The sequence below is a fragment of the Wyeomyia smithii genome, chromosome 1 (genome assembly GCF_029784165.1).
Source record: "Wyeomyia smithii strain HCP4-BCI-WySm-NY-G18 chromosome 1, ASM2978416v1, whole genome shotgun sequence".
In the NCBI taxonomy this organism is placed as follows: domain Eukaryota; kingdom Metazoa; phylum Arthropoda; class Insecta; order Diptera; family Culicidae; genus Wyeomyia; species Wyeomyia smithii.
Window position 1 is genome coordinate 131,736,670 of NC_073694.1, and position 24,658 is coordinate 131,761,327.

General features: G+C 37.0%; 1 protein-coding gene across 10 annotated transcripts in view; it reads right to left on the reverse strand.

Annotated features, from left to right (window-relative positions):
- LOC129723484 (putative uncharacterized protein DDB_G0277255) overlaps positions 1–24,658 on the reverse strand; it is a 90,659-nt gene that overhangs the window by 31,769 nt on the left and 34,232 nt on the right. For 8 of the 10 annotated variants that reach the window (XM_055677767.1, XM_055678168.1, XM_055678087.1 and 5 more), the window contains 4 exons: positions 24,309–24,399; positions 22,934–22,993; positions 13,592–13,755; positions 3,396–3,536 (listed from right to left, as the gene is read on the reverse strand). In XM_055677767.1, the coding sequence (XP_055533742.1) occupies positions 3,396–3,536; positions 13,592–13,755; positions 22,934–22,993; positions 24,309–24,399 (456 nt within the window). The remainder of the gene's footprint in view (positions 1–3,395; positions 3,537–13,591; positions 13,756–22,933; positions 22,994–24,308; positions 24,400–24,658) is intronic. The other 2 variants (XM_055678328.1, XM_055678249.1) reach the window with 2 other exon arrangements.

The window sequence follows — 24,658 nt, forward strand, 5'->3', positions numbered from 1 at the left end:
CTGTCTTCAGCAATATTGTAGATAACATTTTTGTCATTTTTGTGTGACACAAAACCGATCAAACAAACCAAACAAACGCTAAAAACATGTTTTATCAATAATAGACCTCGGCGCAGGAAATTATCCCACAGTTCGATTCATGTCATCACAAAACCCGGGGCATCGAGTTATGGGATAATCGCCTGTACCGAGTGTATATTACTGATATGAAATTTTTTAGCGTTTAAACGGTTTGTTTGATCGGTATAGTGTCTTCGGCCAAGATGAAGATACTAATTTTATCCTTCCAAAAAAATATACACTGTAAAAAAATGTTTTTTTCTTTCAAAATATCATATTTTAGTTTTTATTCTACTATATTCCGAGAAGAATCAATGTATAGACAATATTGAGTAGTTTTTTGAAAAAAAAAGTAAGATCTTTCAAAAGCATGCTTTTGTTGATATTCAATTCAGATTGTTTTTCTTAATTCTTTCTTAAGAGGAAATTTTTTTTCTTACAATATATATTTTTCGGAAACGAAAAAAATACCATCTACAACTTTGCTCAAGACATATCATAAATTAAACAAGCCATTTTGGCTCAAATAAACTTTTTTTTTCAAAATTCGTAACTTTTTTGTTTTCCATTTTACTATCACCAAATTTTATAGACTCCAGCAAACATTGTTGTCTTAAATATGTAAAAAATGAAATTTCTAAAAGAAACACTTTTTGAGATATTCAATAATTTGTGACAATTCGAAGAATTTGGAAGAGAAAAGAAATTTTTTCCAAAGTGTATATACCTTTTCTAGAATTACAGTTTTATTACCTACAACTTTGCTGGAAACACCATTTTAATCAAACAAACAATGAAACATTTTATTCATCAGTCAAATTTTTGAAGACGCCATTTGAAACATTTGAAGAACTGATATAATATAATAACCTCTTTATCAAGAAGGAACAACTGTACAATCCTTTCCGATTCCGCTGGGTTGATCAGGATCGATTAGGGTTTGCAATATTCCCGGAAATCGATTTCCCGGGAAACGGGAATGAAAAATCTCATTTCCCGGGAATTCCCGGGAACCGGGAAGGGAAATTTTTTTTAGCAAAAATGAGATTTTAAATGAAGTTTATCAGTAAAGGCAACAAAAAATTGTTTACAATTTCATTCTAAATTCGCATGAAGAACAAAAAACAAATGAGAAACGAAACACTTGAATATGAATTGAATAACATCAGAAATTCGTGATCGATTTTTGTAGCATATATTCGCAGTAGAGGAGGATTAAGGGTCTTCATGTTGTCAAACAATCGCTTCAGATCCGCTGACAATTTTCCTTTAAGCTCAAAAACGTTATTTATATGTCTTCTGTAAAACTTTGCTCAAGTCTGCTGAAACTAGAATACTTTCAAATCACCGATTGCAGCTCTTGCTACATTCAATTGAAAACTGGTGTCCGATCCTTTTTGTTTGTTTAAGAGAAAACTAAGTGTTAGGCAGGCATTAGACAAAGAAAATATTTGCTTTATTTGGTACGGAATTTTTGGGCAAATATTTTTTACACTACAGTAAACATTTACGATTTACTTGAGCGGTAGCAAACCTAATCGCTATTTTTTTTATTAATAATATTTGCTATGTCATTGCGATTTTTATGAATAAACTGCGTCTCAAATCTAGTCTCAAATTGACAGAACAATATTTTTTGAACCCTTTTGGAGTTTATACCACCGTTGATTCCGAGGAAGAATTTTGGTTAACTAACCCCCTTATTTCGTTATTCGATCCACAAACCGGAAAGAAACGAAAGAATACTGAATAATCAGTTCAATACGACTTAAAATGAGTCAGTCTTAGAGCATATGAATGCCTAATAATTAACATGCAAAGATGATTTTAACGTTGAAATATTATACTGACTTTGAGTTTTATTGAATTATTTATTTCAGGTCGCATCAGTTTGACGTATTTAATTGCACTATTGCATAAGAAACTATAGTGAATCTTACAAAATTTTTCGCGGAACTCGGGAATCCCGGGATCCCGGGAATCAATATTTCTGTTCCCGGGATCCGGGAATCCCGGGAAAAGCTATTTCCCGGGAAATCGTTTCCGGGATTGCAAACGATTTGCAAAGTAGCGTGGACTTACTCTATGATACGGCTGCAAAGTAATTGTCTCCCGATGGCCGGGTGCCCAGAAATCGCAAAATACGCGAGTTCCTATGATAAAAATCGGTGGATCAGCAACTTCTCACTAACACAACCTATCTTTTATGATAATTGTGGATGACAGAGGTGGTCTGGCCACCGCAAGTGTCAAACTAACATTCCTAAAAGCACCTCCCTAATTGATTTGTTTTTGATAATTGAAAAGTGGAATAATTAGGAGTTGTGCACTGAGAAACATTCGTTAGTTCAATGCAATATTTTGACAGTTATTTGTGCAATTTTTACTAATTTTGATCATTTCACAGGTGATCAAATATGCTGCGCTATGCTTATTTCAGCCACCCAACAAAAGAATCAACATCGGGATATAATTTTGAGAAGATTTACAATAGATTTTCCCCATCCTATTTTTTTTGCTGCTTTATATTTATGAATGCGGAGAGTAAAACGTGATCAAAATGGTGAACTAAGGAATTGAAATGACGTATCGATAATTTGAAATTGAAATTTTCAATCGAATCGTAGTAGTTCAGCTCAAAAACGTATTCATGAATTTCGCTAAAGTTAGCTCCAAACCAAACAAAAAAAATAAATCTTGCTTATATCTTCCAAATAAATAACTTGTTCGCATAGCGCTAGCATATAAAAATAAAAACAGTTTAGCCATAATTTTGTTAGTAACCTCAGCCATAATTTCAGCCAGATATCATTGGCTTTAATATCTGCTGAATGCTTGTGCCTGAACCGAGTTGTATACTTTCATAGTTCACACTTTTCTCTTCTCAATGTATACACTAAAGAAATAAGGCTTACCCACATAAACCAAAATAACACCCATGAAATGATGAAATATCTAATAAAAATTTGAATATAAAAGCCAAAAACCAGCAGTTTCCCAGAAGATATCGGCTCGATCAAAAGAATAACATGTAATGATAGCACAACATCAAAAGCAACAATCGTATAATCCGAATTAGTGAATGCACGAATGTGAAAATTTGACAATGAAACTCATCCAAAGAAAATACATACAGTGCATGAAACGATGTTCTGTACATTCTACAGTGCACCATATTTTATGCTGATTTTTACAGCCTCAGTATTGATTCGTGTTTGTGTGATTCTGAGGTACCAGGTTTATGGGGTACAAGGGCAATTGTGGTATAACTAGTCTCACAGGACTAAGAGCACCGCAGCATTGTTCAAGATACAAGTAAAGCAGTCCAACATTACCTGTTCCTGTGCCTTGCTCTCGACCGAGACCGGCTCATGCGTTCCATTTGCGATTCCGGTTCCGGTCGGAAGCCGTCCGTTAGCGACACCTGGCGGTCCTTCCGATTTACTGCGACGGGAAGGGGTTCCACGCTCTTCAGACTGCAATTAAAATGAATACATTGTTTCTTCGTGGTTGGCGTCAAGAAAGAAAAATTGTTTAACTTATTATAACCACGTTTTACAAATTTATTTCATTCTCATAAATAAACTCCCGCCATTACATGTGTCAAACAATACAAACTAAAACTGGTTACCAGTGTGAATTGGCGCTGTTGTGTAAGTATGATGGAAACATAAGCACAAACATTGGTGTAGGTTATGTATATAAATGTATTTATATAGGTGCATATTAGTCGATCGAATGGAATTGCACAGTATATTGGAAGACGTTTTGAAGCTACTACGTGTGCAATTGTGATAGATAACAATAAAGTTTTTCACGTGTTACCAGAACTTAGTATCAGAGAAAACAGGTTATTTTTGATTCACATTTTGGTGTATAACAATCCATGCTGATGGAGACTAAACCTCTATCGAATGTGACATAATACATTTACACCTAAATAAGAGTTCACGTCAAAATAACGTATTCATTTCAATTAGCAGCATCTGATAATATCGGTAACTAACGGTTTCAGCTATGGACAATGAAAATAAGCAATAAACTAACACAATTGCAAAAGTCTTGTTTTTACGAAACATGCAATAAAGATTTCTATTTTCGATGTTTTACGTAATATGTTCATGTGCCACCCACAAAGATGATTCAACAAAAATGTGAAATATAATACTACTGACAAAATGAAAACCATGAACCAATATTTGCGACAAAAAATATTACCGGGTTAACCCAAAAAAAAAAAATACCAGGTAGTTTGCAATGAGAACAAAGAATGGACACTGTTTTTCGATGTAACCATATAAAACATGGTACATTTAATGTGAGCTTCAGTCATTACCCTGTTTCAACAACGTTTTTTGTTGTTAAATCCACCACCAATTATAATTTTACCATAATAAACATTGTCAGTGACTTCTCAATATATGGGAAAAATGCCTGAAAAATTGCTGTTGAGATACATAACAACAAAGATAACTAGAACAAGATACCTAACTTCCATATTTTTCATACATTTTGAACACGACCGATTTCCGACGGTTAGTGCTGCCATCTGATGACTTAAATTCTCATAAAATTGTCACTATGAGCAAAACCGATTTATCGTGCATAGTCCGTCATCGATCGTTGAGCTGATCAAGATTGTATATGAAAAAGGTATAGCAGTTTGGTCAGCTCGACGCTTAAGGATAACATGCAGATTAATGATATTGTCATTTTTTGCACTTAATGCTATTGCCATATTTTTTGCACTTCGAAGTACGAAAGAAAAATGTGAAATTGACTGTCAGAGTAGGGGTTTATATTGAGGGGTTATATTTATTTTCAGATCCCATTCTACCAAAACTTAAAGTTTGATTTGTCGCAAGCCAGGTTTCAGAACCATTGTGCATATGGTCAGGTTCACCGGGGCACCCGATTTTTGCTTTATTAACCTCGGCAAGAGTGTAAAACTTGGCTGTAGAGCGTGCTCCTAGCGGTTATCAGACAGTTCTGATGGTACGCTTTATTTTAAATGATGCATCGATAACTCTTGATTCTTTCGGAATGTTTCATGTTTGAGAACTAGACATTCGTACACATTATTGCTTATTGCTTTGACTACTGGATTTTCAGCTCACTTCTTCAAGCACAGTTTGAATCTGTGCGTTGTTGTTGCCAAAAAAGATTGAGTAACTCTAACATACTTCCTTCGGAATCTGATTGATTCAAACTCTAACTATTTTTTTTTTAAATGTTCAATCAAGAGTGGAATCTATTGAATGTATTGCGTAACACTTATTAAATGTCCGTACATGAATAAATTATTACAGCCCTAAACAAGATTTCATTAAATTTCCAATATTCTTATTTTTTTTTTCTAATACAGTAACTGTTCGCTAACTGGGTGCTGTTTAACTGGGCTGCTTTTTAACTGGGCGTTCGCTAACTGGGCTATAGCCCAGTTAAAAAGCAGATGAACGTCAAAAATCAGCGTTTGGCATGTTGCTGTCAAAACGAGATAGGGGCACATGAATAGTAAATTGAGATTGATTTTTTCAGTTCAATGGAATATGGTTGTCATCACAAATGCGATCGACTAGATATTCATCTATTTGTTTCCAGGTTTTATGAAAACAACATGTTTCCAGGCAACGGTTAGTGCAAATAAAGCACACGCAAGGCTAACAATATATTTTTTCTCATTATCTGTTCATCAATCAGGAGTTTTAGTGTATTTGTTTAAAACATTTTACAATTTTCGCTGAGAGTTTTGCCTAGCGCCATTACATCGAAATCCCCCTCGATATTTGACGACATTTGAAATGTCAGCCCAGTTAGCGAGCGACATTCGTTAACTGGGCTTGGCCCTCAGCCCAGTTAGCGAACGAACAGTGTAATGTATTTTAGCAGCACTGCCACACACGAATGAAAGCAAGCTGTCAAAAAGTATGGTGGGTGATGGTAAATTCGTTTTTGCGGTATAGCTACACTCATGTTACACTTTTTACTTTATAACTGCGGGAACGGTGTAGTACCGTCGCGAAAACGAATTCATAAGTGTCAATGAGCACTTTGATGCACACTTCTTTGTTGTTGCACTTTCAAATTGTGCAGTCCATTTTGGTGGGAAGTGCGCCATATTGAATATCATTTTTCGGATGGCAGCACGGTACAGTCGTCCACATGGATACTGAAAAAATTGTTTCACCTTTCAACAGTCATATCTTGGCGTTGTCATCAGTTGATTTTGACGTTAAGTATGCAACATATTAACAGTGTATAAATTAGTTCGACTTTTGCTCACGCGCAGCGACAATCATGTCCGATGAGTTCTGCAAGAGTCAGGTATCTTGTTCTAGTCATCTTTGATAACAACCCCCTTTTTCACTGTAAAAATGGCAAAAACTAGACAATGATATTTGATGTGATATTGATGTATTTTTAATAAAAAAACATAGATAAATTATGGTATAAATACAATAATAGCGACTTTTGAGGTCTTTAATTTTTTTTTTTTTTTGGATAGTCTGGTATGCAAATCAATGATTCAAAATATCCAGCTACTACGCGCCTCCATGGAAAGTTACTACTTGAATGGGTCCAGTTAAGTCCATCACCTACAAGAACAATCAACGATCATTACATCATTACACAAAAAACTTGTCTTCATGACTGAACATGAAAAAGCTGAACTTCACAAAAAAGATAGCACTTATAAAATGCAGAGAACAAAAATTCTTTGACGTTTGAAAAACCAATGCCTTGTTAGCAACAGTGACAAGTTTATATTCCAATTTTCCCAGCTGGGCTTCAAACTTTTACACCAGCTTTGACAGAGTGAAGCAACAGATCGCTAGATGTTGTGTTTTGCTTACGAAAAAAAAATATGCCACAAGACTCAACCGGCTGGTTTTTGCAAGGCAGAATGTCCGGGTACAACTGAAAACGTTGATTTATGTCAAACTCATTAGCAATTCGATGATCGACCGGCTACAAAATAAAAGACGATTCTCTGGTATTCTATCTTTTCTTCTAGTCAACAGCTAGGGCAGGAGATTTTCGACACAAATGCCGCATCTTATCGATGCTTGGCTTGAATGCTTCTGGCATCCAGGATTCAGGGAAAAACTTTAGCTTTGAGCTTAAACGACCGCACATTTCGTAGTTGCTCCTCCTCGATGAATCTGAGCTAGCGAAGTTGCATGAAGAACCACCGTAAGATGATTAATTTGGGATTATATTCCCATCTTCAAAGAACAACAATTCAGATGCTTCCGCTTCGTATAGATCGATAACCACGCCGGCTACCTCCTCACGGTCGGTTAGGGAAAGAATGAATGAAGTGTTATATTCTTTGTTGCCTGAAACGGATAACCTCTGCATCTCTAACGACTAAAGGGGTAATTTTGCTACCGTGATAAGTGACTTTAAACCTTTCCTCTACGCTTAACTCTACTGCTGGTTAAAATGGGGGAATTGAGGGGAATGGAGGGAAGCCTGAGAATAAACCCATACATAAAAGTCTTTTTGACACCAAGCGGTCTGATTCTACTAAGATCCGAACTTTCATTCGCCCTTTCGTTTGTAAAAACGGGCTCTGTAAACTTGAGACTCCTTGAGCAGCTTAATACAGTACAGTCTATATTTCGACTTCTAAACTTTTCTATCAGTAAAATTTACTAAATTGACGTGAACAACAACGACGGTTAATCAGTATTATCTTGGTTCGTCTCCAAATAATACAATAAAGGGTGTCTCACATCAAATTTCACTACGGGAGAAAGCATCTTGATTGGGTATTTTGTATTGAAAATTTGGGTAGAAGTAGTTTGAAGTGTATTGTTCACTCTGTCAGTTTTCCGAAAACGCCGTTACCCGAAAAGCAACATCGCGAATTTATTTTGCGCCAACACCTGGAAAATCGCCAACGCTCCGCTCTCATCGGAACATCGGAAAACAACTCGGAATCGTGCAGTCCACGGTGATTCGTGTGATTAAACATTACTACGAAACTCTGAGCATCAAACGGAAGAAGAAATGCAGTTAGAATGGAGATTTTCGTTTACACGGAATCCAAATGCCCCGAAACTGTACACTCAAATGCTGAAGAAGCCTCATTGTCTCATCATAGCTGTTCAGACTTCGTCAAGACGGCCTTCCGGCAGCTTCCGGAGCTACTGTTCTTCACTGCACAGCACAAGTTCGATATTCCGGAGGAAGTAAGGAGGTATAAACTTTCAAAGTTTACCAAGAAATACCTGATTTGGCAAGCGATCTGCTCATGTGGCAAAAAAGTGCGCCATTCGGGACTGTGAACGGGAAGATCTACAGAAGCGTCTGCTTTCTCTGTTAAAGCAACACGAGGGACCTACGATCTCCTGGCCGGATCTAGCTATATACCACTATATTAATTATGTCCTGGAGTGGTTCAAAGCCAACGGGGTCACTTTCGTACCCAAAGACCCATGGCGTGTAACCAGTTCGGCGGAGGTGGTAGTCCAGCGCAAGAGGTGGGGCATTCGCTTTTGCGTAATCGTCGCGCTTGACGTGAAGAATTTCGCAGCCAGGGCGGATTGCAACTGCAGCTACCGGCCTTCGAATGCACAGCCCTCTCCGTAAATCGGCATATGAAAGAGATTTTTTGTCTGCCTTTTTACAAAACATACATCCTTAACGACCCCAATTTCGCGAATTTATCGGCGAGTGTTCCGTATCTAAGAATTTTGCGGTACCAGCTTTAACTCATTTCTCGGCAGGTGCTAGCAAATAGAGTCTACTGAAATACCAAAAGATGAGAGGCTGAACCAGGCACTAGACTGGAGCCGCATTTGGAATAATTTGCATCATTAACGAGATGTATCAAAAAATGACTTTGTATCTGTGGGTGAACAACAAGGCATCGTCGACTTCTGTATACAACTCATCGACCGGACGGCGAGAACTGCGAGCACTACGGTGCGCCATCCGGAACAATCGAGCACAAATTCAGGAGGTGCCCACGAGTAACAAACGCATGGATCTTGCTACAAAACACGATCGCCTCATTAATGCCAGGACGGCGAAGATTTGTATTCAAGAACATTACGAAACCAACATTGAACCATGTGTTAAGCAGTATCAAGACAAGCATCCTAAAACTAGTCGTAAAGTACGTAGACTTCATTGACAAGTGTGACAGTGGATTCAGCATAGAAGCGTTGAAGTTTGTATTGGAACTAGAATAGGGGCACATGTATATATTTTTTAGAATTATGAGTTAAACACATTTGTGACAGTAAAAATTTAGAAAAAAAAATGCGTTCAATAACGCCAATTGGAACTTCATCGCGCTTGCGCTTAGGGGCATCCACCGGCACAATGGGTATCTCTCTAAGTAGTGCCTACAGCTCGTGATTCATAAGCCTGTGTCATAGTCTGCTTTTGGTTTGTACTCTACTAAATGTTGTCCACGACAGTTGTTATTCAAATACTGCCAGTGCGCGTATGCCCTCCGAGAGCAGCGTCACGGTTTCCAGGTCATAGAGAACTACTGGTCTACTTAGGATATTTTACATCGTCTGTTTCGTGTGGCGCCGTATGGCTTCTGGATCGAAGCGCCCTGCGATGCCAAAGTGAGCTCGACTTCGAGCCTGAATACGTCGTTAGATCTCCCTGTTATTGTCGGCCACCAGAGATTCCAAGTATACAAACTCATCTTCCACTTTGAGTTCATCGCCATCGATAATCACCGTCCGTGGGAGGTGAACGTTGTTTTCTCTCGGCGCAGATTTCCTTCGTCATCTGGTCATCTGTGAAGCCTATGAGTTGACTACCTTTGCTTGAAATCGTGCCTTTCGTTTCGATGCCCGCTCGTCGGGTTACACCATCAAGATCAATATTGAACTTCTTGCCTCAACCCGATGTGCGCTTCGAAGGGATTCAAAGTAGCTTTAATAAGTCTTGTCAGTTCATCTGGAAAACAGTAGCCGCGCATTATTTTTCATAGCTAGTCTCGATCGGCTGTATCATACGCTACCTTGAAATCCACGAAGACGTGATGTGTGAGAACGTTGTACTTCCGTCATTTCTGAAGGTTCTGCCGGAGAGTGAAAAGTTGATCCAGCAGCGCATGCTCGCGTCGTGCCTGCTACTATAGTGCAGTATTTTTCGGTAGGCCTTAGTTTCAGTGCGTTGCAGGGGTTCGTGTCCCTGGCTGCGAAAGTGACCCCGCTGGCTTCGTACCACTTCAGGACATAATTTGAATAGTGGCCCGAAGCTAGATCCGACCAGAAGATCGTAGGTCCCTCGTGTTGCTTCAATAAAGGAAGCAAACACTTCTGTAGGGTAGTTCCCCTTATTTACAGTCCCGGTAGCCACGAATGGCGCACTTGTTTGCCACATGAGCAGATCGCTTCAGGTATTTCTTGGTGATATTTGGAAATTTCTGCTTCTTTACTTTCTCCGGAACATCAAACTTGTGCTGGACAGTGAAGAACAGTAGCTCCGGAAGCTGCCGAAAGTCCGCCTTGACGTAAGTCTCATCATCCAAGATGAGACAATAAAATTTCGTCTGGGTGTACAATTTCTGGGCCCGTGGGTTTCCCACCGTGTTTCGCCATTCGTCACGATTTGGAGCCTTCTGCACATTGTACGTATGCAATTCCACTTGGTACTTGGCTCTCTTCACAAAAGACTTGGACAGATTCAACTTTTTGGCCACATCCCTGACCGAAACATTGGGATTCCGCGTAAACGATTTCACAACACGCTGATCACTAATAAAACATTCATTCTGAACGCGTTTCTCCTTCTATTCGATGCTCAGAGGTAAATCACATGACTCACCGTTGACTGCACGATTCCGAGTTGTATTCCGATGCTCCGATGAGAGCGTTGGCGATTTTCTAGGTGCTTGCACAAAATAAATTCCTAACGTTGCTTTTCGGTGAGCGGCTTTTTTTTTCAATTTTCGAAAAATTGACAGCGATAAAAATACAGAGTAAACAATACACTCCAAACTACTTCTACCCTAATTTATGACACAAAACCCCCAATTTACTACAGCGTTTTTGCCATGATGGAATTTGCTGTGGGACACCCTTTAATGAAACAAACTGGGTCAAAACTTACAGACAAAACCTAATAAAACTTCCAATTCGTAACAGTTTCGGTCTGATTTGCACAAACTGGTGCGAAAACCATAACGCGACAGTAAGCTAGTGAGCACTTTAAATAACCTTGATTTCATTTTCGGAAATCTTTCGCCAATACATGTACAAACACGTAAGACGACGCAGTTACTTGTGAATATTTTGTTATTGCAGTGATTTTTATCGTTTAAAAAACAAAACAGCACAACACAAGATGTGTCACAGCTGAAACAAATTCAGTATTCAGGGTTCAAACTTTAGCAGAATTCGTAGAGAAAAAAAAACAGATTGAGCTGCTTTATCTTTTCACCCATGTTTTAGATTAGGTTATCTTAAAATATATAAATTAGCCAGTATTCTTCAAAAATATGAATATAAAAAACCAATGCGTATCTGACAAAACACCTCTTAACCATTTAATCTAAACTCGAGTTAGACTAAAATATATTAGTACCTTGGAAGCACAATTCTAGAAATATGGTGATGGATTCAATCAAGCAAACGGATCAAAGGAGGTAAGTTAACATATACCGTACAGCATCAAATTTCGAACACTTAAGCCACAGACAAACAGACGTGCCTCTTCGAAGAAAAATCTTGAAAAATCATCGTCCTTATTCGAAACGTTACACTCATACGCCACCATGTGAGCTCATTGCCTACTAAATTATTTTCGTAAAACGGCTTTTGTCTTTGATAATGAATGAGCACGCTTGCTTTAAGTGACACTAGCGGCATCACTGGCCACTAAGCAAAATTTCGAAATAATCGTTATTTTTCTGGTCGATAAAATCGTTATCGAGTGGCACGTCTGTTTGTCTGTGCTTAAGCTATGATGTAACTTCTTGCACTAAAAACTCAACTAAAAATTACTTTTCTCGTCGAAATGGTTGCTATTTATATAGATTCAAACATGTTTTGTTTATAAAATTACCGAGAATTCAGAACTCGGCTTTGATTCAAATTCCGAACACTTCAATGTTATCACTAAGAAATAGATAAGCAAACCATCTCAACACTGTCACTTTTTTCAACGCCTGCTGGTTTCCTGGAAGTGATCACTGGGTAAAGGAACGAAATGGTATACAGTAATCATACTTCTGATTACTCTAGTAAAAATAATGTGATTTTTATACTGAAAAGTTCGAAGTTTGAGACTGTTCGTAGTTTGAGTCAAAACGGTACAAAAAACAAAACAAATAAATTCTCAATTGGAAAGAAAATCCGCAATTTATAAATTTGATCGCGATTACCTTCAAATTGGGGATGATTTTCTATATCTACCTAAATCCATCTAGATTTTTAAACTCAACCTCAAAACTCTTCTGACGCGATTACATCCACACTGCAGCTACCAACCAGAGTAAAACCAATTTCCTCAGGTAACATCCGAAATGGTAAGCGCGAATAAACCGTTTGAATGTTGGTTGGCATGCTTGTGCTTTTAGATTTCTGGCAAATATTCAAAATCAATAAGGTACACTATCGTGTAAGCCTATTTACCTTATGGTTCATGGATTCAGTTGATACAAGATGGGCTGCATTCAGTGCCGGACCGCATTTTGCTTTTTACCAAATCGTTTGGTAATATGCAATCGTGTTCGTTTCGTTCGAGTCTTCGAAATAGACGTTCAGCTTTCAAGCTGGATTGACAAATGGTGTCACACGAGTTATTGTTGGTAATTTAATTTTTTTTTGGCCATTAACCCATGCGAAGGTTAATGTTTCTTCGTTTGAAACCACTGCAACATTGAACCCACCTCACAATTGAGTTTTCAGATAATTTTTCGAATAATTGAAGTGGAAGTTTAGGAAACATCAGCTGCATTTAAGAACATTTGCCTACAAAACACGCGATGGAAGTGATGTTATAACAGCGCAGTACAGTACTACATTCTTACAACCATCAAACGACCCTGATATTGTGTATTCCATCCTTGCGGAAATTGTACCAGAAACATTAGGCAAATTTATTTTGTGCTTCGTGGTAAATTGAAGATGAGCATATAAGAACAACTCAAATATAAGCAGCAATGATACTACCTTCCAATAAAACGAATCTTCTACAGCCCAATCGTGTATATGCAGTAACGTAACGAAAAATAATTAAATGCAAATGGTAAAACATATCAAACAGGCTTGATGACGGCTTTGTCAGCATTTCTATTTTCGTTACGATCGCTTTCTACTATTCCAAAACAATAACTTACACCAACAAACCATATTTTCATATCCATCCATTTACAATAGAACTACCTTGGGGTGATAGAAGCTAGCCTCAAGATTTCAATAGCCAAAGTAACGAACCTAGACCAGCTGACGAAGCTATCATCTACTCTACTTCTTTATGAAATTTCGTCCAGGGTCGATGTTACTGACAAACATGCATACGTCCTCTCCCAGATAAAGCATTCGGTACTTACCCTTGCACGTGAGTGAGTCGTAGTGGCATCTGGCCTATCCTGGCCACCACCATGCACTGCTGACGTCAGAGATTCGTTGGCCCGGCTGGACATAAACTCGTGTGACCTGTAAGCCAGTTCCGGGCATTTTTTCCTTCTCGGCAAAGGTGGTTCGTTGATCGAAGCTGACAACGAAGATCCAGGAGTCGCAGCGTGCGCGAGAAAGAGTGAAAATTTCGTGAAAACACTTGACATAGATAATCTGTCGACAAAGTACAGTCTACTAACATTATTACATGAGCAGAAGTCTAATGGATAGCGAAATCAATGTAAGCTTTTTTTATGAAGATCAATTCGGAGATCAAAATTTGTAAACGTTTAGACCTTCTTCTAATTGTTTATTTTGATCTCGTATTGACAGACATGCCAGAAAATACAAAGAGCAACCATAATAAATAATTCAGTGATAAAGGTGTTAGTGAAGTTGTACGCAAAACTTCTTTCAGCATTGTTGTTTAGATTATATTCGTTTCACCACTATAAACTTGTTATTATTCTCTTTAAGAAAAAATCACAGTATTTGCGCTTAACCGCATTTTACGTTCGATGTCAGTGAGAGCAAGAGAGAAAGGTAACGCAGAAAATGTTGCAAGAAATCTTGTGCACATTCCATGTCTATAAACTTATCCATTAAAACAGTTAAGCCGAAAAGTGAAATTTAAGTGCAATTTCAAAAATATATATCGGCATAAAATTTTACAATTCTACTGCAATAATTTGAAGAAAAAAAAAACAATTCTAGCTTATATTTAGAAGTGATGTGTAAATACAAAAAAAATATTGTAGTATAACTATTTCAAACATCTCGTTGTCAGAGTAGTTCTCGTTTAATTTAAATTCAAAGATATATCGTAGAAAACACTAGAAGATATTTTAAAATCCAAGCATCGGAGTAAAATTATTGCGATTTAGTTTGCTTTAGTAACCTCATGAATTACATAATACAAACATAAAAAAGTGTTTTTGTTATGCTCTAAAACCATGTTTACGAAGCTATGTCATGTGATGTCTCATACTCTGATTTTCATGACAGAACATTTGTTTTTCAATTACGGCAGCCAGCTTAATCCCTCTGTTTGAATATCGATTTCCCTTTCTATACCGCACCCAGAAGGGCTAACCTTTCTTACTCTAATTTAACTATCTCGAATAAAGGATGAAATGAAATTACGTGCTCAACAAACGTTAAAGTTGAATTTTTTTGTTTATTTCATGGAATTTAATTCACATGTAAAGGTTGTTATGGACACGATGTTGTATTTCATCTTCCAATGCCGAAAGGTATCTCACCAGTTTCCAATGGATCCATACTGTTACCGGTTAGAAACGAAACTTTCCCGCAATTTTCACTGTATCGGCTATTGAAGCTTAGGTACAGCAAAATTGCAGGAAGGTTTTTCTAGTTTAAATATCAACCATGAATCAAAGTTCTGTACAACATATGAATGGAAGATACGTTGGTTCGATTTTAAGTTCTTCGATTATCATATTAAGAATCGGCTGAATGAATGGACATGTCATCTTGCCTTTTTTCGATCATTTTGGGATATCTTACAGCGGAAATAATCAAAATCCACAGCCTCCGTCGAAAGAATCATGCTTTAAGTTATTTCGTATTATTTAGTCAAAGCTTCCTAAACCTAAAAGACTGTCTGTTATTAAAAAAAATGTTTTTCGACTGAACGGACCGATCCCACCGTGGCTGCCGTTCATTCGATCAAATGTTTGGCAACAAAACATCCACCGATGAATGAACTCGGTCAGTGAGAGAGTACCATTCTAGTTTTCAATTAAAATAATACAGTCTAACATAAAAGATTGACTTCACCAGATTTAAATGTCTACCATTGGGTGGTCAATTTTACTAATCAGCGTCATGTTCAACAGTGTTTAACGATTTTAATCAATTGGCTATGCAAGCTTGAATTGTTAACGACCCCAAATAGTAGCCATCAACAAGGTAAAAATGGCTGCTGAATTGCGGAAGTAAAGACGGTTCATTGGTTAGTTGGTCGAGTGGTATTTTGCTTAATTGAAATTCGAACAAATCAAAGCTCCGGAAGTCAGAGAAATTGCCAATAAAAATGTCACAACTTTCTGAGTGTCTCTACCCTGGAATAAGTAGGGAAGCTATTTCCGTGTATTCAGATCAGTCGGCGCCAGGAATCAATCAAATATGTTTATTGAGAAATATTATGGGTATTCATGTCGAGCTCGTATACAAATACCCAGCCGTAAAAATACTCACCTCCTTTGACGAGTAATGGAAGATACACAGTTTACGGCTGAGTATTTGTATACGAGCTCGATGTGAAGGCCCCTATTGAAACACGATAACCAAGAAGCACTTCACTCTTCAGGATCGATTTATTTTACAAGCAGATTTTTCTTCACACAGAGGCATTCACAATGTTCAACAGGGCTGAAAAACTGTTTGTTTGCAGTTTTCACGTTTAGACACCTCTTTGTTAATACTATTAAATATTGTGCGATCTTGGCGCCAACCTGACATGCGATTTGTTTTGTCAACATAATTGTAGGTTATAGGTAGGTCATAGAGTTAGGGTAGAGTGCTTTGAATATTATTTGTGGTAAAGTCGTAGAATGAAAAAAAATTTCTTGATTTCCTAATAATCGGAAAAATCCTAGAAATTATTTCTTGGGTTGTTCTTCAAGTTGAAAAGTTAACATACATTTTCAAATAAAGATTATTGTTTGATGAAAAATGAGAAATTTAAAACTGTTTTCGCAAAAATGTTATATTTCGAAATATGGGGTGAAAGAAGTTTCCTTAGCATAGTGTTTCCGAGAAAGGTATTCAATTTAGTAAAAAAATTGGCTGCATCTGCCGAAAGCTGCAAAGTTAGTTTAAAATACAAAAATAGCCAAACAACAACACATCTGGTTTATTCCAATCGACATCAAAATCGGAATTTTTCCAAAGTAACCCTAGATGATTAACTCCTCGTCTTTAAGCTAAATCCATAAAGGTTCTGTCCAAGTAGTATGTACACTTCGTATGGAATGACCCTGAGTTCAACCTTAGAAAGATAGTCTGCGTCAATTTGACTCCACGCTGTCAGTAACAATTCCCTCTCTTTTTTTAAATAGTGCGAATCCGTTCTCGGAATTAATTCCTGGTACATATTTGTTATGTTCTAAATGATTCAAAATGTATGCATCAATTTACCCCAGAATGAGAATAACTTTCCAGGGTTAAAGAATGTTGCGGTGCGTAAAACAATGACACGTTTACAATGAAGAATCAGAATTTAAATATCACATCATCGTGACACGTAGTGTTTGAAAAAGCAGACAGAAGTTAAACATTTAATCAACCAATGTGTCCTTCCGATTCGCACTATATTTGCGCTGACTTCGCACAGAAAATGTGTGAAATTTGTGCAATGAATACATTGGCAGAGATTAAAATCAAATTATATTGTAGCGTCAACACTAAATTAAAGTTCGGAAGTCGGACTTCCGACTTCCGAACTTTCTTTTGACATTACAAACACATATAACAACTGCGTGTTCACACAACATTAACTGCGGGAACAATTTCAATGTATTTGTTGTTGTAAGCAGGACTGACAGCGCAGTGGCGTCTGAGATGGTTGCAGTGTTGCGAGAATAACGAAAATAAACATCAGAAATGAGCCTGACTGCCAGTTCATCAACGACGTTTTGATAATTTTTATTTAAAAGCACATATCATATGGTCGGCGTGCGACCAAACCGAACCAAGCGCCATTTTTGAAAATTGAGTTATTAACACCTGTGAATTTGGAAATAATAAATCTATCTTTCATGAGAAAACAAAATCATTTGAACAATTTATAGCAGAATCATACAGGGTGGTCGAACTGTGAGCACTGATTACTCTAAAAAATATTTTTGGCGCTTGGTTCGGTTTTGCTGCACGTCGACCATGTACACAATAATCGTAATATTTCGGTAAATTTCGACTCCAGGCAAACGATCAGTTTCGGGGCCCTCAAAAATCGGTGTTAATTTTCAAGAGGCGATGCGCATAACGGTTCGTGCAACGCTTGCCCAGCTCTAAACATCGTCAGCAATCGAAATAGAACAGAATATTTTTTACGCTGGTGCCAGTAACATAAAACCACAGTCCTAGGGTAATCGCTCCAGTAATCATCTCAACCGATAGGTGCACCTATATTCGTCTTATTTCTCTCATTTGTCAAATTTACCGTCAAATTTTTACAAATTTTGAAAGTAAATCTATTTGCTTCTCGATTTTGTCAAGTGGTTTAAAGTTTTACGATAAAAATATGGTAAAATTTGACGATAAATTGATCAAAAAATGCGTGATGAGATGAATATAGGTACTGAGATGAATATAGGAGTGAATATTCTAATTGAATGTAAAATGTAAAAGTGAATCGATCAGTTAATTTTTTTAATCTAGTCAGAACAAAAATCATCAGTATTTGTTACTGGTTGCACTGCATGACGAAACCAACTCAAGTTAACACTTCATGAGTGTAATGAATTTGAGCCGTCTGAAAAGCAATGCCTTGGTGCTACATTCCGTATCGGAACTCGACATTCTGTTTTTATTATACACAGACTTCGCAGCTGACTGTTAAGTGTACAGGACAATTGCGGGCTAGCGCTACAATCCTACTGACACTAGCAGTCTCTCTCGAGCCGGGACTCAAACATACGACGACTGGCTTGTTAGGCCAGCATCGTACCACGAGACCAGCTGGGGAGCCGTCTAAAACATTGAAAATACTCTAAAGCAATTATTGCGTGATGCCCAACACATATTCCTTATCCAGGTTTAAATCCCAATCAAAAGTTGTGATAACTTCGCACAGTATTGATGTGGTTTCGCTTCATCCAACTTATGCGTGTATGTCCACCTTTTTTCTTTGGGATGTAGGATAACACTCGTAAATTAACAACTTTTTTAAATTCGTTACAGAGTAAATACGCCTAGAAATGTTTACTTCTATTTCTTTAGGGCATTGGAGTAGTGACTGCTACAGAAACCTTTAGAAGTGCAATGCAACAAAGCTAAAGCTAAAACGCTGTGAAATGGGAATCGATCGCATTGTTGATATCAAGATGTTTCGGCTAAGCGGTCTTGCTATTTTGGAACAAACTGTTCGATTTTGTCAAACGTTTCGACACCGGTTGGTACCTTCTCCAGGGAAAGGGTGTTGAAATGTTGGACAAAATCGAACAGTTTGTTTCAAAATTGCGACACCGCTTAGCTAAAGTATCTCGATAGCTAAAACGATGGGTATAAATGAGACAAATGCGTATGAAATCGTATCTGAATAAATGCAGAATGCTCTGAAAAAATAAAAATAAATTTTGAATAATAATCTATTTATACAAAAGACAAGTTTTTATGTCTGACACAGCATAACTCTTTAATGTCCAAACCGGTTTCCATCAAACTTTTACAAAGCAGGTGGTCATAGATTCGTTAAAAAGGGGAAGGGACAACCCCTCAAGATGGGAGGAATCAAAAATCATGATTTTCCGTGCGTTCCAAGAAGTTTTCAAATTATTTCGATGCTTTCGATACCTAAACACCAGAATATGATGCCTGATGCAATGTTCAAATCCAAGGTGGCGACCTCCAATTTCTGGAAAGTAGTAGGTATATGGGTCATAATTCGTGAAACGGATCACTAAAAGTCGTGATGTCTAATTTTTTCAAATAAGTATTAAAAAACTTCAAGAGTTTCACTCGGGAAGTTGATTCTCCAATTTTATTGAATTTGGGTAAGTTTTCAAGTTGTTATTGTCATTTGAAATTTGGGTCAATATTCTTTTTAAATAGATATATCTTTAAACGTCTCCCAGATGATGTCGAGGTACGATGCTGGCCAAACAAGCCAGTCGCCTTAGGTTCGTGTTTCGGCTCGGGAGAGACTGTTAGTTCCAGTAGGATCGAAGCGCTTGCCCCGCAATTGTCCTGTACACTAAACAGTCGGCTGCGAAGTCTGTGTATAAAAAACAGAAGGTCGAGTTCCGAATCGGAATGTAGCACCAAGGCTTTGCTTCTTTTTTATCTTTAAAAGTATTTCATCGAATTTGATGAAATTTCCACAGCAAAGGCATCCTAAGTTGTAGTATGTGAAAATATTTTTTTTTTGAGAAAAAAAATTTATTTCAATATTAACTATTTAAAACAATATGTTGAAAAATTATGTTCTGGGGCACTAAAAAATCTTGAAAAATCACAAGTATTTTTTCGAAAATTTCGAGTTGGTGTTATTTTTAGTTCAAAAGATGTGGGCTTTCAAAGTTGGTGCCGCAACGCATTTTCAAGCGAGGAGCAAGCAAGCAGTACTACTATTGTCAATCCCAGTTTCAGTTATATGCAAAAACTCTATGAGGTTTGCAAATTTAGTTTGATAGAAATGATTTTAAGCCGCAAAGTGTTGAGTGCTTCGTAGCCGCAAGGTTACAGAGTCCGCTTTGATAAGCGAGTGGTCGTGGGTTCGAATCTTAGTAGAATCAGGCCATTTGGTTGTCAAAGGACTTTAACATGGGTTCATTCTCAGGCTCTCCACTACATACCCTTCCTTCAAGCTGAATTCTATAGTACCCTTGCTGACTTGCATCCTAACAAAAAAAGTCCCTCTTATAATAAAACTGTTCTGAGTAACGTATAATAGTTCTCTTCAGGGAATTGTAATTATGACGCGGTCTTGGCTGGAGGAACGAGGTTTCCTCTTGACAAAAATATAAGTCCTACTTATAATAAACCTGACCAGAGGTGAAGCATTGAGTGCCTCTTCAGGGAATTGTGATTGTGACGCGGTGTTGGTGGGAGGAACGAGGTTCGATAAGACTCCTTCCTCTTGACAAAATAAGTCCTTCTTATAATAAAACTGATTTCAGAAATATTCACTCTCTACAGGGAATTGTAATTGGCGATATTGGCACGAGGAACGAGGTTTCGATAAGACTCCTTTCTCTTGACATAATAAGTCCCTCTTAGAATAAACCTGGCCAGAGAGGAACGTTAGGTGTAGCCTCAGTTCAGGGAATTGTAATTTGGCGATATTGATAGGATAGAAAAGTGGCTCGGTATAGTAGAGCAGTAAGCTTGAAATGAAAGGGTAAACTCTCACACACAAGCACGGATATATAAAAAAAAGCGTATCATTCTCTTCGATAGTGATACTGCCAATAATATGAAGTGCGGAGTACAGAAAACACCTGGGCAACATCACAATAGATCAATATGTCTCTGGTCGCAGTGATGAGTCCACACAGAGGAAAAAAAAGCCGCAAAGTAGTCAAAATATTCTTAGTCTGTTACCCAACTTAATTTATAAGACAGTATACTTCATGCCTCTAAATACTCGCAAGTCTACCTGCACACTTTACTAAAAAAACAATGCAAAATTTAATTAAGGGACAACCGTATAGAACGCACCCGCGGGGTAAGATCGCAAATGCTATTTCTTTTAGTCATTATGGTGCACTTTTTGGTATGAGAACTGAAAAAAGCTTGGGGTTCTCTAGTGCCCCAGAAAACAATTTTCCAACATGTTGTTTTAAATAGTTACTATTGAAAAAATATTTTGTTCTCCAAAAAAATATTTTCATAAACTACAACTTAGGATGCATATGCTGTGAAAATTTCATCTAATTCAATGCAATACTTTTAATGATATGTCTATTTAAAAAGAATATTGACTTAAATTTCAAATGTCAATAACAACTTGAAAACTTACCCAAATTCAAAAAAAAAAACTGGCATATCAACTTCCCGAGTGAAACTCTTGAAGTTTTTAATATTTATTTAAAAAAATAGACATCGTGACTTTTAGTGATCCGTTTCACGAATCTGACCCATATAACAAACATTTTCAAATCCCCCAAATAGTGGTATTTCCGAAACCAGGATGACGCTTGGATCCCAGAAATTGGTGTGCGATGACATTTCAAAATTCAAGATTGCGACGTCCGCGGAGCTCTTTGTGTTTAACAAAAAAAGCCGAGGAACCAAACAGGTTGGAAACCACTGCCTTAGAATATATACACGTATGAGATTAATATGTAATGTAAGAGTCTATCACATGTCGGTTGCTTAAAGCTTTTTAAAAAATATATTGTAATATAAATCCGTTCCATGGTTACCATCCCTGTGTCTGTGTCATCCCTGTGATTAAAAAAATAACCATCTCGAATCAGAGAATGATTGCATCTGCATTGTAATCAGAACTTATAGTTCTAGTTCAAATGCGAACATCGAATCTACACACACAACCATAGTAAAAGTCGCAGAGTGAAAAAATTTAATACATCATAATTTTCAACCTGGCGCTAGATATATGTGCTCCATTTACAGTATCGCCATGATTGCAGTAGCGCTCTGTAGCGACCCTATCGGAATCAGCAATGTCAATTGTTTACAGCAACGTGCAATAATTTGTAAGATGAAGCGAAAAGAAATACTGCCAGCTTAGGAGAAAATGCTAATCTGATTCACAACTGCATCTACCTATAAGTAGCATAATACCTAAAATTGATGATTTCTATGCGACACTGAGAAAATGATTGTTTCATTGAGTTGTTTTTGTGTTCTATTTTGGATATTGAAAAAGATAAAGGTCCAGATTTAGCTTTGATTAAAAGTACTTGTGTACTCTCCATAATGGCACAGTTATGTAGTTTTGAACTACGAATCATTCTGTTTTGTTTAAATTGTGTGTGTGCATTTGAAATCTACAACTCCCTTTTCCCTTCGGCCGACAAAAAAAAACAGTACAATAAGGCATCTTCATTTTTGGCTGCATTACGCAAACTATGGTGTTTAGGAAAATTGATTGAAATGGCTTCGCAATTTGAAAACTATTCCACCAGTTTGGTTAACTTCCTCCGGCAGTGTACTTTAATTCGTTTCAGCTGGAAACACAATAAGCGGCGAAAAAAAAACTTAAAAACTTCAAACATTTTTTTTTTTTGTAAAAACAATCCAGTTTCATTTTTTTAAGTTTCCACGCTATGCAAATGCAAAATATTTTCCCGGCTGATGTTGTAAATAAGTTCAAAAAAGCAGTTTGCGAAATAAAAATATTACTGTATGAGGAATGCTCGTCTGGAGACACAGAACAGTCTAATTAATCGCTGATTTTGCTTGTCTCAGGGCAAGGGGGTAATTCAGTAAGTATGATATAGTTCCTTTGGAAAAGTATGGTTAACCATGGTAGTAACAGTGAGCAAAACTAGGCAAAATAATACCTACTGGAAGTACAGCAATAGAAACAGAAAATATAAATAAGGAAAAATTAACTGAATCACCTTCAATAAATTTATCATCCTCCGTCGATTTGGAAAAGAAGTGATCCACCTTGGAGCTGGCTGTCGAGTTCAAGAAAAGTAAATAAACGGGTAAACAAGTTTCAACACAAGTTTTGTTAATATCGTATAAGTTCGTTGTTATTTTGCACTCTGTGAAATCTATCGGAGTATCTCTCTGATATGCAACTCAATTAAATTTCACAACAAAATAATAATGAGGCAGTTGCGTACATTTTTCAAGTTACGTAAAGTGACTAAGTATTTTCAAAGGACTTCGAGTGTTTTAAATTTTTGTATGGATCATATCATGTTTTGATTTGACTAGCTTAAAATGCTACTCGTAAAATATAACATCACCACCAGTAGCTTAAAATACCAAAAAAAAAAGGAACCGATAAAAAATAAGACTCTTCTCACAATCATATCCCCCCAATTCACTTATTTTTTTCTTTGAAGTATACCAAGTTAACTTATTTGCAATTATAAAAAGTAAAAAAAATCATTTAATTAAACAAGTAGCTTTAATCACAATAAAGAGAAAATTTATTCGAAAAAAAAAATTATTTTTTAAATCAGTTTGATTACGGTGTACTGTAACATATTCTTAAATTCCGAGTAGGTGGTGAACTAATTGAAAGGATCGTAACCGAATTGTAAAAATATTTTGATAAGTTCGATTAAAAAAATTTTCAAAAATTTATCATATTTCATGAGATCCGCAAAATAATTTATTAATAATGTTCAGGTTTGCAACTGAATTTTAGTCGTTTTCTTTTATCATCACGTAACTTCATTGAGGTAAAAGTTTTTACGGACCATTGCTCTGGCAGAGTCCAAATATCCTTATGGCAAAATTATTGTGAGCATCACATGAATACTATCAGAATTGCAGAAAATCTGTATACATGTAAGTTTACCAATTTGGCCTATTAAAACACTAGGGAAAATTACAGACGGTATGTTTCGGCATGGCTATTAAAAAACTGTATATTAACTGCAGCTGAACCGTGAAAAATTGAATTTAAAATAATTGCTCAGAGCTTCCCGTTATTGACATCGGCTCAATAGGAGACGGTCATGTATTTTTCCTGTTTCGTTTGACAAATTGCCAAAATGTCCATAATAAAATATTTTCACTCCACAGTTTGTAAAAAAGAACTTATAGAACCGAACGCTCTATAGCTATTTCCAAAGCTTAGAAAAAGTTTTAGTTCTACTGACAGCTATTCTATATGTGTAGCTGTGACTGCCTATATTTATAAAGTGACTACTTGCTTGCAAAGTGGTGAGTAAAATGCCGAATTGCAACGAGAAAACAGAGATCTGACGGTAAACAAATGTAATCTATTACTGTCGCTATCTCTACGGTAATTACCGAACTGATTTGGCACTGGCGGCTTACGGACGACTTCGGGACCTCCAGTGTACTCATGCCATCGGTAGGTGCTTCTATATTCCGAATGGAGCTAAAAAAAGAGAAGAAAAATACTGTTAGAACAAATTATGTCACTAGCTTCCACAGCAATGGCCTCACGCAACGACTAGTTGGTAATGTGGCGCTTGTTTTTTTGCAGGTATACCGAGATCGGGCTTTCATTCTTAGTTCCTAAGCAAGGAAGTAGACGACGAAAATGGAAGGGTACTTATGTATAAATATTGCTCTGAAATATAATGGATCGATAAAATACGCTCAAGAAAACATCTTTGGAAGCTTTGGTTTGGGTT